Source organism: Drosophila rhopaloa, unplaced genomic scaffold, assembly GCF_018152115.1.
Source record: "Drosophila rhopaloa isolate 14029-0021.01 unplaced genomic scaffold, ASM1815211v1 contig_3, whole genome shotgun sequence".
Classification (NCBI taxonomy): Eukaryota; Metazoa; Arthropoda; class Insecta; order Diptera; family Drosophilidae; genus Drosophila; species Drosophila rhopaloa.
In genome coordinates, this window is record NW_025335123.1 from 9,982,577 (window position 1) to 10,004,036 (window position 21,460).

Sequence of the window (21,460 nt, forward strand, 5' to 3'; positions counted from 1 at the left end):
TGAGTGGGTGTAATGAATGTGCATATGATAAATACCAGTGGCCGGGTAATCGATTTCGTTTTTAAATTTTACTTTCGCACTCTCCTTCTTCGCAGCCGAAATCTGAAATCAGAAAACCCAACCGATAGCAGACTCTGCCAGGGTATTGATATTGCTGATGTTACCATTGTCTGGCCTTCCCGTTCCCGTGCCCGTTTCCTGTCCCGATCCCGTTCCCGTTGCTGACGTAGACACGTTGACAGCTCGCCGCTGCCCTGTTTGCATTTCTGGCCGAGGAGAGACCCGTTTCAAATTCTAAAGAAATTCCAGTAATCGCAGAGCTCTGCTGGCGACTGGACGTCGGGATCCGAGAGGCTCTAACAGGAGAAGAACAAGGTAACAAGGTAAAAGTGAGAGCGCGAGCGAGCGGAAATCGAAAGTGATGTCGGCCATCGTCGATGTGAGCTACACCGGTTGGATGCCCTCGGTGCAGTGCCTCAGTGTGCTGGTGGTGCCGGGCGTGCTGATCATGGTGATCCTCTATCTGTGCGAGCACCAGTACGACGACATCATCGGAGTCTCGCCCCCGGGACCCTGGGGCCTGCCCTGGCTGGGCTACCTGCCCTTCCTGAACTCCCGCGCCCCGCACAAATCGCTCCAGGCTTTGGCCAAGCGGTATGGGGGCATCTTCGAGCTGAAGATGGGCAGTGTGCGGACCGTGGTCCTGTCGGATGCGGCTCTGGTGAGGGACTTCTTCCGCCGCGACGTGATGACCGACCGGGCCCCACTCTACCTTACGCACGGCATCATGGGTGGATTTGGTAAGACGACGGCTAATCCTGACCAGAGCTTCTAAAGGCTCACTTTCTCCCACCTCCTTTCCGGATACCAGGAATCATCTGCGCCCAGCGTGACATCTGGCGGAATGCGCGGCGTGAGGTGATCGACTGGCTCAAGGCTCTGGGCATGACCCGTCGTCCTGGGGAACTGCGTGCCCGGCTGGAGAGGCGCATCGCCCGGGGCGTCGACGAGTGCGTCCGGGTAAGTGGCTCCACTGCACTGCATCCATTATTTGGATAGCTTTAAACTACGACATTGCATTAAAATCATTTATGTTTTCGCATGTCTTTTTCGTCAAATCTGGCTTAACAACAAATTTTTAGATATAAAATGTTAAGAGCTTCTCAGCAATCTAATCCAATAACTTTATTTATTGGAATTTTAAGAAAAATTCGAGTGCCATTACTTAAGATAACTATTTTGCTATGCGTAAAGTCAAATCTGTAAAAAGCCTTATAGAAAGGATTTCCACATGGTATATAACTAAAAATTCGAAGTTTAATTCTCTTCTAATCTCTATAAATAATTTAGTTTCTAGTGGTCGTAAATTTTAGTATTTACATTTTTTAAATGTTCGAAAAATGAATAACAAAATGTAATGGCCCCTTTTGAAATCAGATCATCATATGACTTAGTCAAGTTAAGTTTATAATGTAACCTTATTTTATATAGAGGTTCTATGGAAGCCAATTGAGAAATGTTTTTTTGTCCTAACTTTTCCCCTGCAGCTTTATGAGGCCGAGGGGAAAAACAGCAGTGGGTCGGAGTTCAACCCGCAACCGGCCCTCCACCACACGCTGGGCAACATCATCAACGACCTGGTGTTCGGGGTCACCTACAAGCGGAACGACCCCGACTGGCTGTACCTGCAGCGGCTGCAGGAGGAGGGCGTCAAGCTGATCGGGGTCTCGGGCGTGGTCAACTTCCTGCCCTGGCTGCGGCACCTGCCCGCCAACGAGCGCAACATCCGCTTCCTGTTAGAGGGCAAGGCCAAGACGCACGCCATCTACGACCGCATAGTGGAGGCCTGTGAGAAGCGTCTCAAGGAGAAGCTGAGGAAGCACAAGGAGCGCCAGGAGCTGAGGCGCCAGAAGAAGAAGCTGGAGAGGGAGCAGCGCAGGCAGGAGGAGGCAATCAAGGCGGAGGAGGCGGCAAAGCTGGAAGCTGTTGCCAAGGAGCAGGAGTCTGGACAGGAAAGGGAGCAGGTTTCTGGAGAGGAAAGGGAGCATGAGTCTGGACAGGAAAGGGAGCAGGAGTCTGGACAGGAAAGGCAGCAGGAGTCTGGACAGGAACAGAAGCCAGCTGAAGAGATAGATGTGAGGCCAAAAGAGAAACCACGAGAGGATCCAGAAGAGGAGCCAGAAGAGAGCGACGAGGACGACGACGAGGAGGAGTACGAACCACACTGCATTCTGGAGCACTTCCTCATCCACCGGGACCCGTACTCGCAGCTCTACTGCGACGACCAGCTGCGCCACCTGCTCGCCGATCTGTTCGGTGCCGGAGTGGACACCTCGTTGGCCACCCTGCGCTGGTTCCTGCTCTACTTGGCCACCGAGCAGCGCTGCCAGCGCCGCCTGCACGAGGAGCTGCTCCCGCTGGGACTGGCTCCCACCTTGGCGGACCTGGAGCCGCTGACCTATCTGAGGGCCTGCATTTCCGAGACGCAGCGCATCCGCAGCGTGGTGCCGCTGGGCATTCCGCACGGCAGCAAGCAGCCCTTCACCATGGGCGACTACCACATCAAGGGTGGATCGATGATCGTGCCCCTGCAGTGGGCCATCCACATGGACCCGGAGGCCTTCCCCGAACCGGAACAGTTTCGCCCGGAGCGCTTCCTCAGTCCCGATGGAGCGTATGCGGCACCGCCGCAGTTCATCCCCTTTTCGACGGGCAACCGCATGTGTCCTGGCGACGAGATGGCCCGCATGATCCTCACGCTCTTCGCGGGGCGCATCCTGAGGCGCTTCCACCTGGACCTGCCGACGGGCGGCCAGGTGGACATGGAGGGCGAGAGCGGCATCACCCTGACCCCCGCGCCCCACACCCTGCGCTTCACCAAGCTGCCGGCGGTCTACTTGCGCGAAGCACCAAAAGCGGAGTTGGAGCAGGATTAGGTATCAGATTAGGTATCCTATTCGTATCCCATTTTTTTTTATTTCTTGAACAATTATATTATAACCTTTTGTGAATGGTGGGTCTATTGAATGCGTGTTTTATTTGGGCGGGTAAAACATTTGGGCCTTCTACATTTAAAGGTGAGGCATTTTCACTACAATGATTCGCTAAGCATTTAATTACCTTTTAATGTTAAATAAGGAATTCAATAAATGAAAAGTTATTTTAAGATTTAAATCAATAGTTTCGTTCGCGTGTCTTTGATAGAGTATTAAAATAAAAACGGATTCTGATTTAACAAATTCCATACATTATTTTATGGTAAATAATTTCTTTTGTTTTTAAATCAAACCCTTTCGAAACTAAACATAATAAATCCGAGATCCCTTGCTTTTAAAACCAAATTCTGCGCATTTGAGTGGCTCACATTTCGATGAGATTTAAGGCGTTTTAAATGAAACATTTAGGGCACAATTGTTGTCCACCAGTAAAGTATTTAAAAGTGATTTGGCCCAGTTTTTGTTTTCAAGTATTTTTCACACGTTTTTCTTTATTTCGAATCGTTTGCCTATTTTGATGTGTGCTTGTAAGACTAAACCACAGTTTGTTTTGTTGTTTGTTGTTTGGACATTAAGCTAGCACTAATACTAGGAATAAACAAGAACGTTAGCTAACTACACTTAATCGGCCTGCTGGCTTTAGACATAGCATATCGTAATATTAGCGGCAATAATAATAATATTAATAATAATAAAAAACATTAACATTAGCAATAGAATCGAACGTAACTAAGGTGCCTAACTAGGGGTTTAATTACAATTAGTTGAACACAGCTTCTTGGGGGTGAAAGAATAGAATTGGTTGCAGTCCTCTGTGTGTTGGTCACAGTTTCCGGCTGCTCTGCTCCTTGTCTTGTCCGGATCCTGGCCAGGATCAAGCTGGGATCCCGGATCCAGGATCCCCTCTCCTCCCGCGGGCGGATAGCTACTAACTTATGGCTAAATGGATAGCATGGATAGCTCGAGGCCAGAATGGAGGTGGCCTCTCCCTTCTCCTTCCTCAAATGTGTTTCTTTTTCTGCTTTGTGTTGTGTGCTTTTTGTTTGTGTGTAGGAACAAAACCGTGCTCTGTGGAGCGGCCCAAATGGCAGACCGCCTCAGTTGGCGCCCACGTTGCGCATGTGGTGCGGATCGGCGGCGGTGGGCGCCAGGGGGCGGCGCTTGAGGCAGACCTTGAAGGCCTCCGGCGTGATGGTGGCGCCCACGTTGCCCTTCAGGCTGGGCAGCGGCTGGCCCTCGGGCAGGGCGATGTCGAAGCAGTGCATGAAGGAGGCGAAGAACAGGAAGAGCTCCATCCGCGCCAGCACATCGCCCAGGCACATCCGGCGACCGACTCCGAAGGGGATAAAGTACTCCGGCTTGCGCACCTTGCCCTCCGTGTCGATGAATCGCGACGGCCGGAACTCCTCCGGCTTCTCCCACAGGTTGGGGTCCATGTGGACGCTGTTGATCAGCGGGATGACATGCGAGCCGGCCGGTATGGTGTACCCATTGAGTTCCACATCTCTGTATGGGCGAGAGGGGGGTGGTGGGGTAGGGGGGAATGGACAGGAAGGGGAAACTGTGATTAGTTCTGTGATCATCGGTGCATCGACCATTATCAGCTAGAGGCAGGGGCTGGGCCCACTGCGCACTGCCACTAATCTGGTCGTAGAACAAAAGTGGGCCACGCACTGGTGAGGTCTCGATTGGGTGGGGGGCAGCAGGGGGTCCGGGGCACGAGCCAGCTGAATGGAGAGCCACGACAATGAATGGCAATCGCCGAGATCTGGTGTGAATGAACGGACCTCGCGGCATTTGCGTAGATCTCCACGCGCCAGTGCGTAAGCACTCCATCTGCTGATAGCTCCTCTGGCCAGGTCCCCTGCTCCCCAGCTTTCCAATCTCCCCTTTCAATCCCCCAATCTCGATCGATGCTTACCTTGTGGGCGAGTGAGTGGTGGCCAAGGGAACGATGCTGGAACGGCGCATCGACTCCAGGATGGTGGACTCGGTGACGGGCAGGTACTGCAGATCCTCAATGGTGGGCAGGCGGTGGCGTCCCACCACCTGGTCCAGTTCGTCCTGGACGCGGCGCATCTCCTTGGGGTTGCGCAGCATGAACACGTTGATCCACAGCAGCGTGGTCTTGATGGTTTCCATGCCGGCGGAGAACAGGTCGATAATCACCTGGACCATTTGCTCCTCTGCAAAACGCAAAACGAGACAACGGGGTTGAAGGTCAATGGCGTTCCAATTGGAAATGACTGCTGTGGGCTTGGACGGGTGAGGAGGAGGGACTCCAACTTACCATGATTCTTGCCGTCGAAGAGCTCGGCATCCGTGCCCTCGGCCTTGGCCTTCTCGATCTCGCAGAGATAGAAGTCCACCAGGTCGCGGATGTTGCTGGGGTCAAAGCTGCGCTTGTGGTCATCGATCACGTCCTGGTAGAAGCGCTGCATCTCTGCCCGATTCTGGGCGATCTTGTTCTTGGCCGTCGAGATGCTGGGGAAGCACTGCATCGTGGGGATGTAGTCGACCGTGTGGATCTCCCCAAACAGCCGCATGCCCTCCTCGATGAGGAAGTTGAAGCGACGGAACTTGGGGTCGTCGATGCTGAACCGTGTGGACATCATCAGGCTGCAGATCACGTTGCTCACGGCCACCGAGATGACGGGTGACATGTCCACGGGCTGGCCATCGCTGGCATGCAGATGACCGATGAACTCGTGCACTTCCGTCTGTCGGTAGGCAAGCGGGGAGAGAGAGAGAAAGGGAAAGGGCGGGGGTTACTTGCTGCTCCGCGGATCGCTGGTCGGGATTAGCTGCACTCACCATGATGCGCTTCTGCATCTGCTGCTTGCCGTTGCCCATGTAGGTCATGCCGAACTGGCGGAGCTTGTCGTGCAGAAAGCGGCGCTGATCCTTCCACAGTTTGCCAGTGCTGTTGATGATGCCTGCAATGGGGGATCGGGATGAGAGGTGGTTTCGCAGCGTATCGCATCGGTTGGGGAGTGCCCGCTCTTATCTTTATTTTTGAATTTTTTATGTCGCTATTTTTCATTTAATTGAGGTAGGCTCTTGATGGGCTCGGGACGGTTGCCCTACTTTGTCAACTGTTTGGGGCTCCGGCAATAACGAAATACCAGAAAAGAAATCCCAGCGAAAAATGCACAACATTCAAAAACGAAACAAAAGCCAAAAACGTGATTTTGCGGCAGGAAAACAAAAAGTGCCGCAATGCCTTATCATTCAGTATATTTATATATATATATACATAATAAGTGCAGCTAAAGGCAATCGAAATCAAAATAAAATTAAAAATGAAAATAAAAATAAAATCGAAAATCGAAAATCAAAGAGAGCGGAAAGAAAATAAACCGCCGACAAAGAAATGCCAGTGGAATTTCTTCACTTAATTGTGTGGCTTTAAAAGCCCATTTTTGTCTGATTATTCTTTGCAATCTCACTACAATCTCACTACAGGTACTGTGTATATGCATACTATATACGGGCAAAGCCTGGACTTGGTTCCCGCAGATGCCGTGATAACTTTTCGCTTTCGCAGCGGATTTGTGGAAAATATTTCCAGGCAACGTATACTATTCTCGGACATAGTAAACAGAGTAGTAAAAACTAATTTGACATAAATAATATATGTAAGCGGGCTATCAGCCCCCAGTTATATCACAACCCCCTCTCCCTCTTTGGGGTTTTCATCTGCCATTCCGTTCCCGAAACTTACCGTATCCGTTGAGGGTCTGCATGAAGGGGGTGTCCGGGCGTCCGGTGAACTCCTCGCGCCGGAAACACTCGCGGATCATCTTGTAGTCGCTCATCACGACCGTCAGCTGGCTGCCCAATCGCGTGGAGAACAGGGATCCATAGCGCTTGGCCAGCTCCATGAAGCGGGTGTGCTTCTCGTTGCCCATGAACAGCAGATACCCGATCACGGGCAGTCCCCACGGACCCGGTGGCAGCTTCCGGAGCTCACGGTAGTTCCTCAGCAGCCACTGGAGCAGGCTGACAATGGCCAGGAGGCCCAGGAAGACCATCAGCAGGTGCTGGGCATCCCCATCCTGCTGCACCTGCAGCTGGCGCAGGAGAAACTTGATCAGGTACGAGTCGGCCAGCATGGTGGTGGTTCTCCTTCTTTTGCTTCTCTGTGCGGTTTTGACTTGGTTTTCTTTTTTGGCGGCTCTCGCCTTTGGCTTATTTCCCTTGGCTGGTGGTGGTGTCTCTTATTTACTGCACTCCTCGGCCATTGGTCACTTTTGCTTTTATTGGCTATTGACTGGCACTTGAAAAAAAATTATTCGAAAAATATTCGACTCCTTCGACACGGTTCGATTCCTTTTTGGGGGAATGGGCGCCAAAAACAAACAAAAAAAATATATATATATTTATTCGTAACGAAAACAGTTTCGGTTGGCGGTTGTCGAATGTCGGTTGGCGGTTGGCGGTTGGCGCTTGGTTACGGAGTCGGAGACGGAGACCCGGAGACGATTTCGCGTCGAGCGTTTATAGTTTTCGACTAATGGCTCGACCGTATGTCCTTGCCACTTTTATAACAACTCGAGCCCGCTTCGAGCGCGCGAGTGAGCGAGCGAGCAGAGCGCCAAACGAGTGATCGACGGCGATCGAAGCGCGCGGCGCTCGGTCTCGGCTTCGGCTTCTCGGCGGAACCACAACCGCCTCACCTCGCCGCAGCTCTTCAGCTTCAGCTTTAGCTTTAGCTTCAGCTTCAGCTTCAGTTTCGGCTTCAGTTTCAGCTTCAGAGCTTCAGCTTCAGCTTCAGCGTCAGCCTCAGCTCTTCAGCTCCAAGCGCCCGACGACGTCTGTTTGGCGTCTGTGCGCTCTGCCTCCGCCTCTGGCTTTTGGCTCTGACTGTGGCTCTGGCTCGACGCCGGCAGAGGCCCGCTCCGCTCTGAGCCGTCCCGCTCTGCCTTCCTCCTCAAAGTCGCTTAAGAATCTATGTAGTAGGGGGAAGGGGGGGATTGCCCTGTGCCCCCGCCCCAGCCACTGCCCTTGCTCCCCCCACCCCCTCCTCTGCCGCCCTGGGTCACAAGCTCTCTAGACGAAGCAGCGCCAAACAGTTCAACAAGTTCCAACCTCAAACAACCCCCCACCCCCCATCCCCACACTCACAAGCAGCGCAGCCTCAGTCGGCGGCAGTGGCCACTATCACTCGGTTCGATCGAGCGGGCAGCGAGCAATCCAACTTCGAACCGCAACCAACATGTTCGAGCGCTCATTCGGTTTGAGCAAAACGCAACAGAGACGGGCTCAAGAGATCCCAGCCGACACTCTCACTCTCTCTTTCTCTTAGCTTACCAGGTCGAAATCCAATGATTTCTTTTTGTCTTATCATCCCAACAACTTAATATTTTATTCTCCAATAACCCCTTCTTTATAGTTATTTAAATATATTTATGGCTGTTAACTTTCGGATCCCTTACAGAAGTCTTCTTTTTTCTGCATTAATATTAATATTTATGTTTTAGCGTTATAATGAAATATTGCGATCATAACTCTTTACTGCGATCTGATTCTTCCAATAAAGCTAAAAATAAACAGCTCACTACAATATATTCATAATTTACTACTATTACTATTTTAAAATCCTCTTTTAACTACATATGTATGTACATTCATAGAACAATTCATTTGATTATTAACAACAGCTAAATATTTATGCCCGTACCTTTAGTTGTTTACTTGGGGTCCAATTTAGTTTATATTTTATGAATGAAATGTATTAAATGTTAAAATTTAATGTTGAGATCGTCATTGTTTTGTTTGTTCTTACATGTACTCGTATATCTGTGGATCTGCTTTAAATTTGCTCTGATTTTAAGATGTTGCAAATCTGTGAAAGTGATTTCCCAACATATTGTTGTTCGCTGAACCGAGATCTACTGCGATACGATGTGGAAATGGATTCGATTCGATAGGTAAATAGCGACGAGGAGAGGCGGCTTTATAAAGAGCAACCCAGAGCCGCAAGGCGGAAGCTGCTGCACTGGAGACCTCATCCGCGGATGGTCTGCAGCTCGGGCCAAGCGGAATCGAAAGACCGAAATCCAATGCAAATTTGCATTTTGGGTCAATAGCGAAGCCTTCAGCGAGTTATCGCCAATCTAGATCGAGTGGGGGCCCGAGAGAGGCTTAGAAACAAGCTGGAGTGATCCAGAAAGGGGCGCGGAGTGGGGGGGGGGAGGAGGGGTTTCACTGGACACTGGAACTCCCTCGGGCCGTTCAACGGGTTTCTGGATTTCAATCTGTGGCGTGACGTCAACCGCTTGCAGCGTATTCAAGTTCAGAATCGATATTAACAATCACCATAACGAAATAAACCATCAAATAACAACAGACACCCATTTGAGCTCATTTTCGGAATTCAAAATTTAAATTCAAATGCATCTGTAATCAATTCTGCAGAAGTGTCTGTTTTGTTTCAACTCGAAGATTCGTTTTGTATCTTTGGCTTGGCTTTTGTTTGTTTTCGGCTGTTTTTGGCCTTTAATATTTATCTGTTATGCCGGTTCTTTTTGCTTAAGGACAAGGTTCGACCCTCGGTTTGGCTGACGTCGAATACGGAAAATACGCACAGTCAAAAGACATTTCGAAATATTCATATGCATATGAAAATGTTGTCATTGGAATCGGTTTGGTTTAAAGAGACCAAAAACCAACTGGAGCGGCATTTCCATCGACTTGAGCATGAAGTCGCCGAAGGCCGTCCCACTGGAAAACCCTAGAAATTTGGATGCCTTTGACCCAGTTCTTCTACCTGGAATCGCTCAAGGCTTGTACTTGTTTTATATTTTTGGCCCTAAGACTGAAGCCATGCCAAAGCTATGATCCGGTTGTGTCCAGAAACAATTAACAAATATTTATGCAAATTGCAGCTGGTTAAACTTTTTGCTTTTTGAACAATTTATATCTGTTCTGCGGCCAATGAACTAATTTGCATCTGCTCAATTTCGATTCGGCTCTGTTTAATCGCCATTAGAATACCGCGAATACGTATCTCGCCGAGGACAGATGACCCGGGATCTGGGGATCTGTGATCTGTGTGTTGTTAGGCAATTGTCGATTCGATTCGATTCCATTCGATGCGATTTAGATTCCATTAGACGAAAGACGGCACGAGCCAGGGAGCTAGATGGGGTACCCAGTACCCAATGCCCAGTGCCCAGTCTCCAATTCCCGATTCGAAATGCAAAATGCCAAATGTGAAGATGCAAATATCAAGGCCAACACGCGCCAGAGAAACTCGATGAGTAACAGCTAGGGAATATCGATCTCGATCGTCAGTACAGCTACAGCCACAGCCCTTTGCCCCGGAGGCAGGTAAAGATGCCAGAGTGCCGAGATTGGGACACAGTAGTCATTGAACCCGAGTCGAGATCGAGATCGAGATCGCCAGCTGCAGCCTAGGACACTCAGGTTACCCAGCGAAAAGGCTGTCTAGGAAATACAAAACACAAAGCACTTGAAACGAGACAATGGCCCCGGGGGTCAATGACTCCAGAGCAGGACCTGTCCACGTCCAACTATGCTAAGGATCAACGAAGCAGAGAAATGAAAAACGAGAACAGGAAAACTGTTTCATCTCTCTCTCTAAATGGCCTTGAGTGCGGTCATTGCGCAGAAGTTTCCAGGAACTGCTGCCAAAAGGCTAATGACTGCTAGTCGCGATGCGAGCAGAACAGGCAACTTGGAAACAGGCAACTTGGAAACAGGCAACTTGGAAACAGTCAACTGGGCATCAGTCGGCAGAGGGCAGATCCCAATGGACCCGACTCCAAGCGTACAGTCACGAAGGGCCTTCAAGGATGCCGCCGGGCAACTCAGCTGGATGACTCACAGCCAAAGTATGCATCACATCAGGAAATCTGTAGACGGGCCAAGGCGGCGCAGGAATGCGAAGAGCTGGTTGCTGGACATTGGATATGGGATACTGGATGGTGGATAGTGGATATTGTATATTGGAGATTGGATAGTGAAACGGGGATGGGGATGGGGTTCCAGGAATAGCCGGTGATTCCCACGTGGCAACAGACCACATCTTATATCATTAATTGTGGACCGACACATCCGATTTGATAACGTGTTTTCGCCACTCGCAACTCATATCTCTCTGTGCGATTTATGCATACTACAAGTATACAGTATATATGCTATATATATGCTATATTGAATATAGTATAGTGAGTAACGTGATTTCACACAGCGCATACATATGTGGGGAAAGACTGAATTAATGCGCAAGTAAGGCCCGCCAGCGATTGCGAACGCAATTCTATCAATATATTCTAATGCGTATTATCTTGCAAGTACCCTATGTAAGGTATATGGGGAATATTTGAGTGCGTCGATCTCTATGGTCGAGCACTATTTTAGACGGGGATACTGACTACCCCCTGTAGGGTATCGCATCTTCGGTGTCACCCTGCTCCTTGGCTCGTGATGCAATATTTAGAATTGTTTTCTGATGCTGACGGCGATGCTTTAATGCGCGGCGCGACCTTGGGAAACCGAACAAAGCCCCATTCTATACTTAAACACAAATCGCAATAAATAACAAATTCGCCACTGCCAAAAAAGCACACACACTCGGAATTAACTACCACAAACGCAGGTTAGTGTTGGGATGGGGATGTGGTATCAAATGGAATCGAATGGAGTCGAGTGGAGTGGAGTGGAGTGGAGTGGAAAGGGGTCTTCAATGAACGGATAGCGCTCTGCACGCCTTCCACATTCCCAAAATACGTGCAGTCCCGCAGAACACAAAACACCAAACAAAAAACACAAAACACAGACAGCGGCAAAAACAATCATCGATTGATAGTGATTTGGCTGGCCAATTGTTTTCATGTGCGCTATTTGCACTTACAGTGCGGCTCATAACGAGCATGTTATTAAATACGATCTGTGGCATAACTAATTCAGGGGCAGAGAAAATATAAGTATTAATTCTTATTCAACTTTTTAAGCCTAAAAGTACATACTTGTATATACATAATCTAACATTGAAAGCAGTACGGAACTTGTTGCATAAATTAAATAGAAATGTACATCATTAAAAGGACCAGAAATAGACCCAATTCAAAAATGTGCATTAGAAATACAATTTTTTGAGAAGCAGCTTTGTAAATCCCAATTTTTTTTGAATAGGAATTGTGTACCTAATTAAAGACTAAATATTGTGGTTATTTTGGTTAAAATAAGTACTATTAATTAACTGACAAATGATTATTCAATCACCTGCACAAAGGTACTGTGCCTAGCTATGGGTCACCTTTCTTTGTTTATTGAAAACATATATTTGTAAACAAAGTAATAGGGAACTTAACTATTAATTGGTCGAAACATGGTGGGAAAAAAAGCATGCATCAGCGATAAGCTGCAAAATACAACATATATGTTTGCATTCAACAGAGCAATTTTTCCACTTAATGGGTCTTTTCTTATCACAATTCATTGAAGATTAATGTAGTTTGAAATGCGTGCGAAAACCATTAAAGCGTTGCCATGATCCCACACCCGAAATCTAAGCATCCTGGTGGATTACCTTGAACCCGGTTCTGTTGTTTATGCCACCAGGGGGATGACGATGACCCGTCGCTGGAATTTGTAAACAAGTGTAAACAATTCCCGAAAGTTCTGCGCAGAAGAAGAATGCCCATAATAGTCCTATTGGCACTAATGGCACCAAACACTGAACACTGAACACCATTCGTAGTGGCGCGAAATATGCTAAGCAGCACCTCATTATCGAGGTGCTCTTGAACTTGAAAAGCGACTCGAATTCCTGGTAAGCAACAAAATCATAAACAACAACGAAGAATTAAAGAGAAAAATACAAATAAATACAAAAATAAACGCCAGACCCTCATGACAACGAAGATGTCGCAGGCGGACGCTTCTGATCTGGACATTGTGGAACGGGAATCGAGTGGAATATTATGAAATCGGCGACAATAACAAAAATAAATCAGTCCGTCCGATCGATGCGAATCGAATGGAATCGAATCGAAACGCTTTGAGTCTCATCTGCATATCCCGCACACCCCTCGCTCTCACTGAACCCCCGCCGCCCAGTTCATCCTTGTGGCCTTGAGCATTCATTAGTTTCCATTCACCACCATCACCATCACCATCACACCACGATGTCGCGAAGCCGGGCCAGAAGCAGAATCTAAAAACGCCGCCACTCGAGACGTCTTGAGAATTTCACGGCAATTGAGCGGACAAAAAATGTGAAGAGCTTCGTGCTGGTATGCCGTCAGGTGCGCTACCGCGATTATACAATCGCCTCAACTCACGTCGGGCAGTGGCATTTCTCACCGGATAAGAAATGATTCGTGTTCCCTTTCATTCAAATTATAGGGTTCTGTCCATCATGTTATCCCCAAAAAGGATATTGCTCTGCGGGCATCACTTTTCCCTGCAGATATCCTTTCATTTGTATTCCAAGCCACATATATTGCGATTTTATCATCAGATATGATTCTGCGGAGATTACTTGTCCTTTGACATATCCTTCTATATAATTAAAAGGGTTATTAATTAATACAAATTCTTATTATATAATGTGATACTTACTATATAATATGTACAAAAGTAGCCGGGCTTATTCTCTTATACTTTCATCTTTTAAATAGAGATCTTTCTGTAGAGATCATTTACTCTGAGATAAATGCGTTTATATAAATTCTTTCCCAAACAGATAATGTTCCTTTGGTTATATTCTTTCATATATGTAAATACAAGGGCTCATAATGTCATCAACAGAAAAGATACAATTTGGCGCCAGTTTTTGCCATCTATTTATATCCTTGCAAACAAACAGCTGGCGTTGTATTACCACTTCCCAGGCTGTCACCCAAGCCAAGCGAAATCAGACGCCCTCCTGGATTTGCTGGTCAAAATAAAACAAATCGTACTACACTGTAAATTGTTGTTTTACGTAAGCCAAGAGTCATTCATGCCGGGCGTGAAAGAACCCTAAAGAAAGCGCACGATCATCAGAATCCGCTCCTGTTCCCTTGGCTCCCCTGCACTTTTGCAGAGGTCTGGTTCTTAATTTTTATTTTTTTAAACAAACTAGGAGTACGTGTGAAAATGCCTGCAATTCATTGAACTCGTCTGGGGCGGGAAACAAAAAAAAAAGGGAAAACTGTTTGCGCTGCATTATGCAACGAAAACTTCTGGTGGTGGGGGTGGGACCCACTGCGTCGTCCACAATTCGCGGCCAATGAAAATACAAAAAAAAAAAAAAAAAATTATAAAAACGAAAACACAAACAGAGCGGTCCGCTCGTAAATATGCACAGAATATGCGGTTCATTAAACTGTCAGCGGCTGCTGGCTTGTTGATCAGCTTTAAGGGCCCGGCTCAAACCGTAAACAAAACGGCGACATTTCGATCTGGCGATCTGACGATCTGATGATCTGACGATCTGATGATCTGACGATCTGATGATCTGCTGATCAGATCGTTCAGTCTGGCAATCTGTCGATCTGGCAATCCGGTGGTAGAAGGGCCAGTTTGGAGGCCGGGGGCAGGTAGCGGCTTATGTGTATGGTTGGGGCTAGACGTCATTCAACCTGTTGTTGAGTCGTGGACTCGTGGACCCATGACTCATGGGGGCTGCCTTTCGCAGCCCTTGTATCTCCACGTATCTGCGTGTTGGTTCGATGCGGACCCAGGGTCAAAACAAATGAAGTGAGAACCAAAAGAAAGTGAAGGTGCTGCTGGAGGAAAGGCCAATTCGTATCCGCTGTCTTGGGATCTACCAACAGCCTCAGCATTTCAGGATGAGAAGCTTTTCAAAAAAAAAGTTCGGACTCTTACTAGATACATTTAAGACCAAATGATATTTTCTATATTGGGGAAAGGTAAAAGTTTCAGATAATTATTTATTTATTTACTATAACATTCTAAAGCTTATGAAAGTATATAACTATCAATTAAACAAAATTAAAATAGGGCAAATATACATATTTGGATTAACATTTATTTGGAAATTTACAAATATTTATGTGATACGATTATACAAACAAGTATTCTGTTATAGATATTATCCTGGAGGAATTCCGAATCAAGTCAGTAAAAGTCGAAAAGATATTTGCAACGCTTGCGATACAAGTATGTGGGTAATCCACTGACGAAAGTCAAGGTGGCACTGGGCGAAGACCCTTGACCATCTGCAGATCTTGGCTGGGTGGCAATGAACTCTGAGAGGGGGAGGCCCTGCCACCCCACCTCGCGTAGTTATTCAAACGGGTTCGCCGCGCATTCCCGCGCTCCGAGCCGAAAGACTCATTATAATTACCAAATGAACTGCTGCCGATTATATAATGACGAGCGATGCGCCACTCCATAGACATAGCCATAGCCATAGCATTAGCCATAGTATCAGCCATAGCCATAGACACAGACATAGACATAGACATAGCCATAGCACGGCCTTGAGCGCGGACGCTGACACCTCCGGCCGGAGCCGGAGCAGGCATCACCGGCTCGGGCTTGTGTGGCCGAGCATGAGCATGAGCTTGAGCATGGGCATGGGCATGCCACAGTTGGCAACACGTCAATGCCCAATCTCAGTCTCAATCTCAAGCGGTTTGTTTAGCATTCTTGCCGTGGTTCTGGCTATTGCGCCATAGCGGGCTGGCACTGGGTCCAAGCCAGGGTGGTGATGGTGGTGGTGGTGGTGGCTAGGTGGTGCCTGGAACTACATACTACACACCCTGGCTCTGTCACCTGGGGTTCAAACACCTTTGGGGTGGCCCTCCCCCCGACGACGCATAAATTTAGATATTCCGCAGAATCTGTAAGAACCCGACGATTTGCGTAAATGGAACTGAACAACACACATCCCGTGATCATCAAAGGCAGCGATCGGATAATGACGGGGTGTATAGTCTAATCGAATATATTATAATGCGAATTTTTTTCGCCAAAACAAATGACATCCAATTTCCAATCGCACATTCCTGTTTCCCGCCATCGGGTATCGGTATCGGTATTGGTAGCAGTCGCCAAAAACCAAAACAAGGCATACCTGATTTCGAGGCACCTGTGAATGAGAGCCCGTTCGTAGATTTCCGGATTACGACCTGGCAGCTGGCAATGCGGGCTCTTACGGGCTCAATTCTGATCATTCTGACTGCTCTGATCATTCTGGCCATATGGCGAGCCCGCCAAAATAGAGCTGACTGAAATGCTCGGTGGGTTTTTTTGCCATATTCTTTGAATGGCGCTCGTATCCCCTCCTCTGCCCATTGATCATCCGCTTAGAACTAGATCCGCGCTGCGTGCGTGCTTGCCTCCATTGAAACCTCTCGTATTGGGTTGTAAAAAAAAAAAAAAAGCCATCCGCGAGGAGACCAAAACAGAACAGAAACCGCGTGGACGATCGATGATGGCCGAACGGGTTACGTTTGCCCGTCGATATCGAGTGTTTACGTTTTGGTTCTGATAGTTTTCTGATTCTGATTTTCGGCATTCAAGGTTACTCTTGTTTTCATGTCCATTGACCTATTTGGTTTTACAGGCATGCAAATGAGCTTTGCCTGCTTGTTTTTCGTGGTTGCCTGTTGGCAGTGCCTGGGATCGAGGGATGGTAATGGGGGGTAAGCAAAAGGAGTATCTTATTGTTTATCAACTTCTTGAAAGTTCTCGCTGGTTATGAGTCATACCTGTACCTGTACCCAAAGCCCTAGGATGACGCAGTTGAACTGACAAGTTCTGGAAAATAGACCCTTAGTCACTGCGAAAAAGTGCTGGGCACAGCGCAAAGTGCCTGATTGCACTCGTCGTGGTCATGGGCAGTCGAAGTATTTTTAGCTTTTGAACTTGGGCACCTTTGTTTTGGATTCGGTAATACGGCACGTCTGCTTGGCCCATGTTTACTGTTTACGCATCATAACTTGGCCCCGTGGCAGAGTTTCTCACCTGCTGGAATACAAAGATGCAATCTCGCTGCTCCCAATAAGCTATCAGGTCCATCAGGTCATTATCTGGCCTGTGCTAAAAACAACTGGGAAAGTGCGTCATAGAAACTATGTGTGTATGTATAAAGTTTTCAGGCATTCGCTGGCACTTTTAGTAGCACATAAGAATCAGAGATTTCGCCAAATATCCCTTAACCCGAACTAATGAAGTGGCCTGCCCTTGAGTCGGCCAAATTAATAAGAAATCACCGAATCCAGCCGTTTGTCTGGCTAACCTGACAAATCCCCACATTGTTGTGTTTGCTTCTCCTAATCGGATTAAATCGACATTTGCACACAATGCGCTGTCTGTGGCAGGCAATTTAATTAAAATTCTATTGCAGACATTTTCTCCACTGCCCGAGGACCACCAAGAAATGGACACACATGGACCCGCAACTGCACGTTTATTCTGTGCTTCGGAAAGAAATGATGTTTGCTTTTAACTGACATTGAAACTGCACTTTCTGCAGCTTTTATCTGCTGGCTGAAAGTGGCAGCGATTTGAATTTAAAGCCTGAGACTAGTTAGTCACATAAATATTACTTATACGCAATGGTGAGCAAGAGCTTACTGAAAATGCAAGGATTCGAGCACTGTTTAGTAATAGATGAAAAATGAATTGCCAAATTTATACTCAAATTTATCAAATACCACAGCCTTGCACTTAAAATTCCCCTATTGTTAAACGAAAACCCACTGTGTGTAAATCAGACGCAGTATAGTCAAAAATTTTATATACTAAAACCTTCAAGCAAAAATTCTGCATTTAAAGTTTCTGTACTTATATGGGCCATTATTGTTTATAGAATAAACAATGCAATTTGAAATAATTTTATTGATTTTGAAGATTTATTTGAAGGTCTTCTATTTTCTGTCGAATAGAAAGCCATTGTTTTTCTTTATCAAAAATCTGGTGCTTGGGCTCAATGCCCTGAAGTTCTTGAATGTTTTCTTATTGCTTGGGCTTAAAAGCAATTCAGCAGCACACAAGAAAATGCTTTCCTATTAAAACAATACGAACTTAATATTGTTTTACCTAATCAAATAATGAAAAGAAGAGTCTCAACCATAAAATAAATTGGTTTTTAACTATTCTAACGCTTTGCTAACATCATTTTTGTAAAGTAATGTAATAAGTATCTTAAGGCAGTCTTAGGTTTTAAAAGGCTAAAAATATAACTCTCTAAATATATATTATAACAGTGTTGGTTTTAATTAGATATTAAATTAGCCCGATAACAATGTTTGTTGGTAAAAATAAATATAAATGAGCAATAAGTTTGGTAATTCCAATTAATAACAAGAAAGGAAGCAACCTTTGGCAGTTTATACCCTTACAATTATTACAAATCGACTACATTTCGATTTCTATGCCCATTTTACTAAAAACAATCAAGTTATGAAGATTTTGCGCTGAATTTTGCTTTCGTTTATATGGCAGCTATATGATATTGTTGTCCGATTTTAATTTAATTAAAACCGTAATTCCATAGTATAAAAATATTACCAAATCCCAAACTAAAAAAAAAATTAAAAACAATTATACTTTTTAAAATTTTTTGTTTCCGATTGGTCCTATGGGAGCTATATTATATAGTTGCCCGATCCGGCTCGTTACGTCTTATATACCACCTGCAATAGAAAGACTTTTGGGAAAGTTTCAAGCAGATAGCTTTAAAACTGAGGGACTCTCCTGGTGATGCTGATCAAGAATATATATACTTTATAGGGTCGGAATGTCTTTTCACTGCGTTGCAAACTTTAGATTGAACTTATAATACCCTCTGCAAGGGTATGAAGAGCCCTAAAGCCTATAAAGTACGCGTTATCTTGATCAGCATCGCTAGCCGAATCGATTTGGACTTGGCACTTGTTATACAGCACAGATCGGTGTTCTACAGGTTCTGATCTTGGCTGCACTTCGTCATTGGTTGCGCCGACCGACCACCAGGGGGCGCTGTGGTTGGGATTCTTGGCCAGCAATCGGTTTCCCCCTCCGATCGCCACCACTCTCTCGGACCTTTATGCAATGCCACACCTGGCAGGTAGCTGGGCATCTGGCCGAATACTTGTAGGCCGACTTCATGTAGGCTTAAAACTTTCACCGAATTTTTCAAGTGACAAGCACTTGGAATTCATGGATCAAAGACGACCAATAATGGGTAGTACCTGCGTATATATGATAAAAAAAAGGCAAATATACATGTCGGGCCGTCGACAATTTCGCTCGTCCGAAGGTCAGATGTACGCTGTCGCAAAACTTCTCCCAAAAAAAAAAAATAAATAAATAAACCGAGGCGATACTTGGGCAGCGTTTCGAAATTTAGCCAGATAAACAGCATAATTAATATACAATTCGAAACCCGTTTCAACTGGGATCCGTTAAGTAAACGGCCCGCCCGCCGACAATTGTATAATTTCGGGCAAAAAGGGCGTGTGTGTTGTGCATTGCGCAAATCCGCCTTATGTGGTCTTTGCTGTTTTGCCTCTGCACTCGCCTTCACCGTTAAACTGAAACTGAAAATGTAATCCAAAAAGGCAACAATCGAAATCTGGTCAAGGTCGGTCTGGCTTCGAGCAGCCCTATGTAGTGCGATAGCGGCCCCCCCCCAAATGCCAGACACTAAAGACCAGACACCAGGCACCATATACCAAACACTATACACCAAAGACCATATACCAAACACCGTAGACCATACACCTAAGCTCCAAGAGCCCGGCTCAGCGGCTCAATTAGCTTCAGTTCGATTGTGGTCGTCTTTGGCGATTAGTGCCTGTCTGCATGGAGCACCTATGGATGGGTCGAAGGCCAAGTACCCTATCCTATAAGTCCTGGACCCATTTAAGAGGCGGGGCATCTGTTGTCCTACCAGTAGCTCAAACCCCCCTCCCCACACAATGGTAATCATCGCATGCAATGACCTGGTACGGCATGGATTTCCGAACATTTCGAAATTGAATCTACCTCCATGCCCCGACGCGCTACAAATTGTCAGGCTTGTGATGTGGTTGCATAATCACAATCACATCCACGCCGAGCTCTTTGGCATTTCGGTATTGTATTTTTGGGCAGGCACGTGTGTCACTGCGGTGCCATATCGCTACTGTCCCTGGAGTTGGGCTGACCAATGGGATGGGGATGTGGAAGGCGGGGCAGGGACAGAACAACAAGAAGTGGAGGGGTGGCACGGCTTTTTACCAAAACAAAAGGACAACGTAATATGCCTTAATTATGAGAAATATGAGTTGAGAGAGAGTTTAAAAGGTTTTCCGAAATTTATTGTGTGCCATGTGCGGTGACAAATGTGAGGCAAAAAGTATCCTTTCAGTCAACATGTAATTGAAATTTCTCAATTCAAATATTTGGAAACGTTGATGGCATACAACAAATATATTCTCCTAATGGTTTCTAATTATGATTCTAATTACAGACTTTGACTAATTGTTGCACAGCATAATAGAAAAATGTATGTAATGTTGTTAAAGTGATACATCAGATTAAGTTTGTGGCTTATTTCTCTACCAATCCGCATTAAAGTTTCTGTAAAAAGGATTGCTCATTTAAACGATGTGTTTATTACTGCAGAAAGAAACCGCATTTGAAACCGCATTTGAAACTGCAACTGCCTATAGATCTTTATCCAAATTTTTTGGTTTGAATTATGTGCACCTTATTTTTGTGAACAATGTTAGGGCATTGGAACTTTGTACTGTCAATAATTTTATTAGTTTAATAAATCGAATAATGTTGGGCAATCTGTTACAGGGACTTGAGAAACGTAGCACCAACGAAAAATTGGTCTCCGCTAGAGACATTTATTTCTCTAACTGCTGCCCAAGTTGAGTACATCAATAAAATGTCCACAGTTGGTATTTCCATGAGTGGCAGAGGAGAATGGAGCGTAGTCATCTGCGATTTACAGCCCCATCAGTGGCCCCCTCCCCCCAATCTTCACAAAGAGGACTTGCCAAACAATAAATACTTTATAAATGTACCTCCCCCCTTCAATTCAGGGAGGACTTGTTTATAAGGAATTGCGTGGGAATTTCCGCCTGCGTATAAGTTATTGGACCGATCATTCAGTCACCGCCGGAAAGGCATACGTGACCCGAAGGGCATAGCCAGTTCAGATGCCAGTTGGCCATAATCTGGTTAGGGTTCGCATTGGACTGGGACATGGCTCGAATTGCGAATACCAGACCAGGTCCTGCTCCTTGGGCATTTCCAGGCCGAAGCGTTTATTACGTGTAATAGCTGCTGTAATTGTCACGTAGCTCAAGAGGGCAACAAAGGGCACTTGACTGGCCAGTCGGTTTCCGTGGGAATAGGCCATGTGCTGTGCGAAATGGTATATGTGTAAGACCCTTCTCATCGCCAAATTACATATGCAGTTGGCCCATTGCAACGGCATAGGCAATTTGAAATGCGACAATCATGAGTGATTGCCCGGCAGGGACACTCGGCATTCCTGC

The 21,460-nt window shown here is 46.4% G+C and overlaps 2 protein-coding genes across 2 annotated transcripts; one reads left to right on the plus strand and one right to left on the minus strand.

The window, feature by feature from the left end:
- Positions 1-294: 294 nt before the first annotated feature.
- Positions 295-3,376, plus strand: LOC108049903 (cytochrome P450 306a1). Its single transcript, XM_017131301.2, has 3 exons — positions 295-800; positions 872-1,020; positions 1,548-3,376. The coding sequence occupies exons 1-3, from the start codon at positions 422-424 to the stop codon at positions 2,934-2,936; spliced, it is 1,917 nt and encodes a 638-aa protein (XP_016986790.1). The 5' UTR covers positions 295-421; the 3' UTR covers positions 2,937-3,376.
- An 83-nt stretch (positions 3,377-3,459) lies between these two features.
- Positions 3,460-7,588, minus strand: LOC108049904 (cytochrome P450 18a1). Its single transcript, XM_017131302.2, has 5 exons — positions 6,721-7,588; positions 5,811-5,932; positions 5,287-5,716; positions 4,918-5,182; positions 3,460-4,502 (listed from the first exon to the last, which is right to left on the minus strand). The coding sequence occupies exons 1-5, from the start codon at positions 7,109-7,111 to the stop codon at positions 4,094-4,096; spliced, it is 1,617 nt and encodes a 538-aa protein (XP_016986791.1). The 5' UTR covers positions 7,112-7,588; the 3' UTR covers positions 3,460-4,093.
- Between the last annotated feature and the right edge of the window lie 13,872 nt (positions 7,589-21,460).

Coding starts and splice junctions, on each gene's coding strand:
- LOC108049903 (XM_017131301.2), top strand. CDS start 422: ATGTCGGCCATCGTCGATGTGAGCTACACCGGTTGGATGCCCTCGGTG. Junction 801..871: donor CGGCATCATGGGTGGATTTG/GTAAGACGACGG, acceptor TCCGGATACCAG/GAATCATCTGCGCCCAGCGT. Junction 1,021..1,547: donor GCGTCGACGAGTGCGTCCGG/GTAAGTGGCTCC, acceptor TTTCCCCTGCAG/CTTTATGAGGCCGAGGGGAA.
- LOC108049904 (XM_017131302.2), bottom strand. CDS start 7,111: ATGCTGGCCGACTCGTACCTGATCAAGTTTCTCCTGCGCCAGCTGCAG. Junction 5,933..6,720: donor GCAGACCCTCAACGGATACG/GTAAGTTTCGGG, acceptor CCCCCATTGCAG/GCATCATCAACAGCACTGGC. Junction 5,183..5,286: donor CTTCGACGGCAAGAATCATG/GTAAGTTGGAGT, acceptor TGCGTTTTGCAG/AGGAGCAAATGGTCCAGGTG.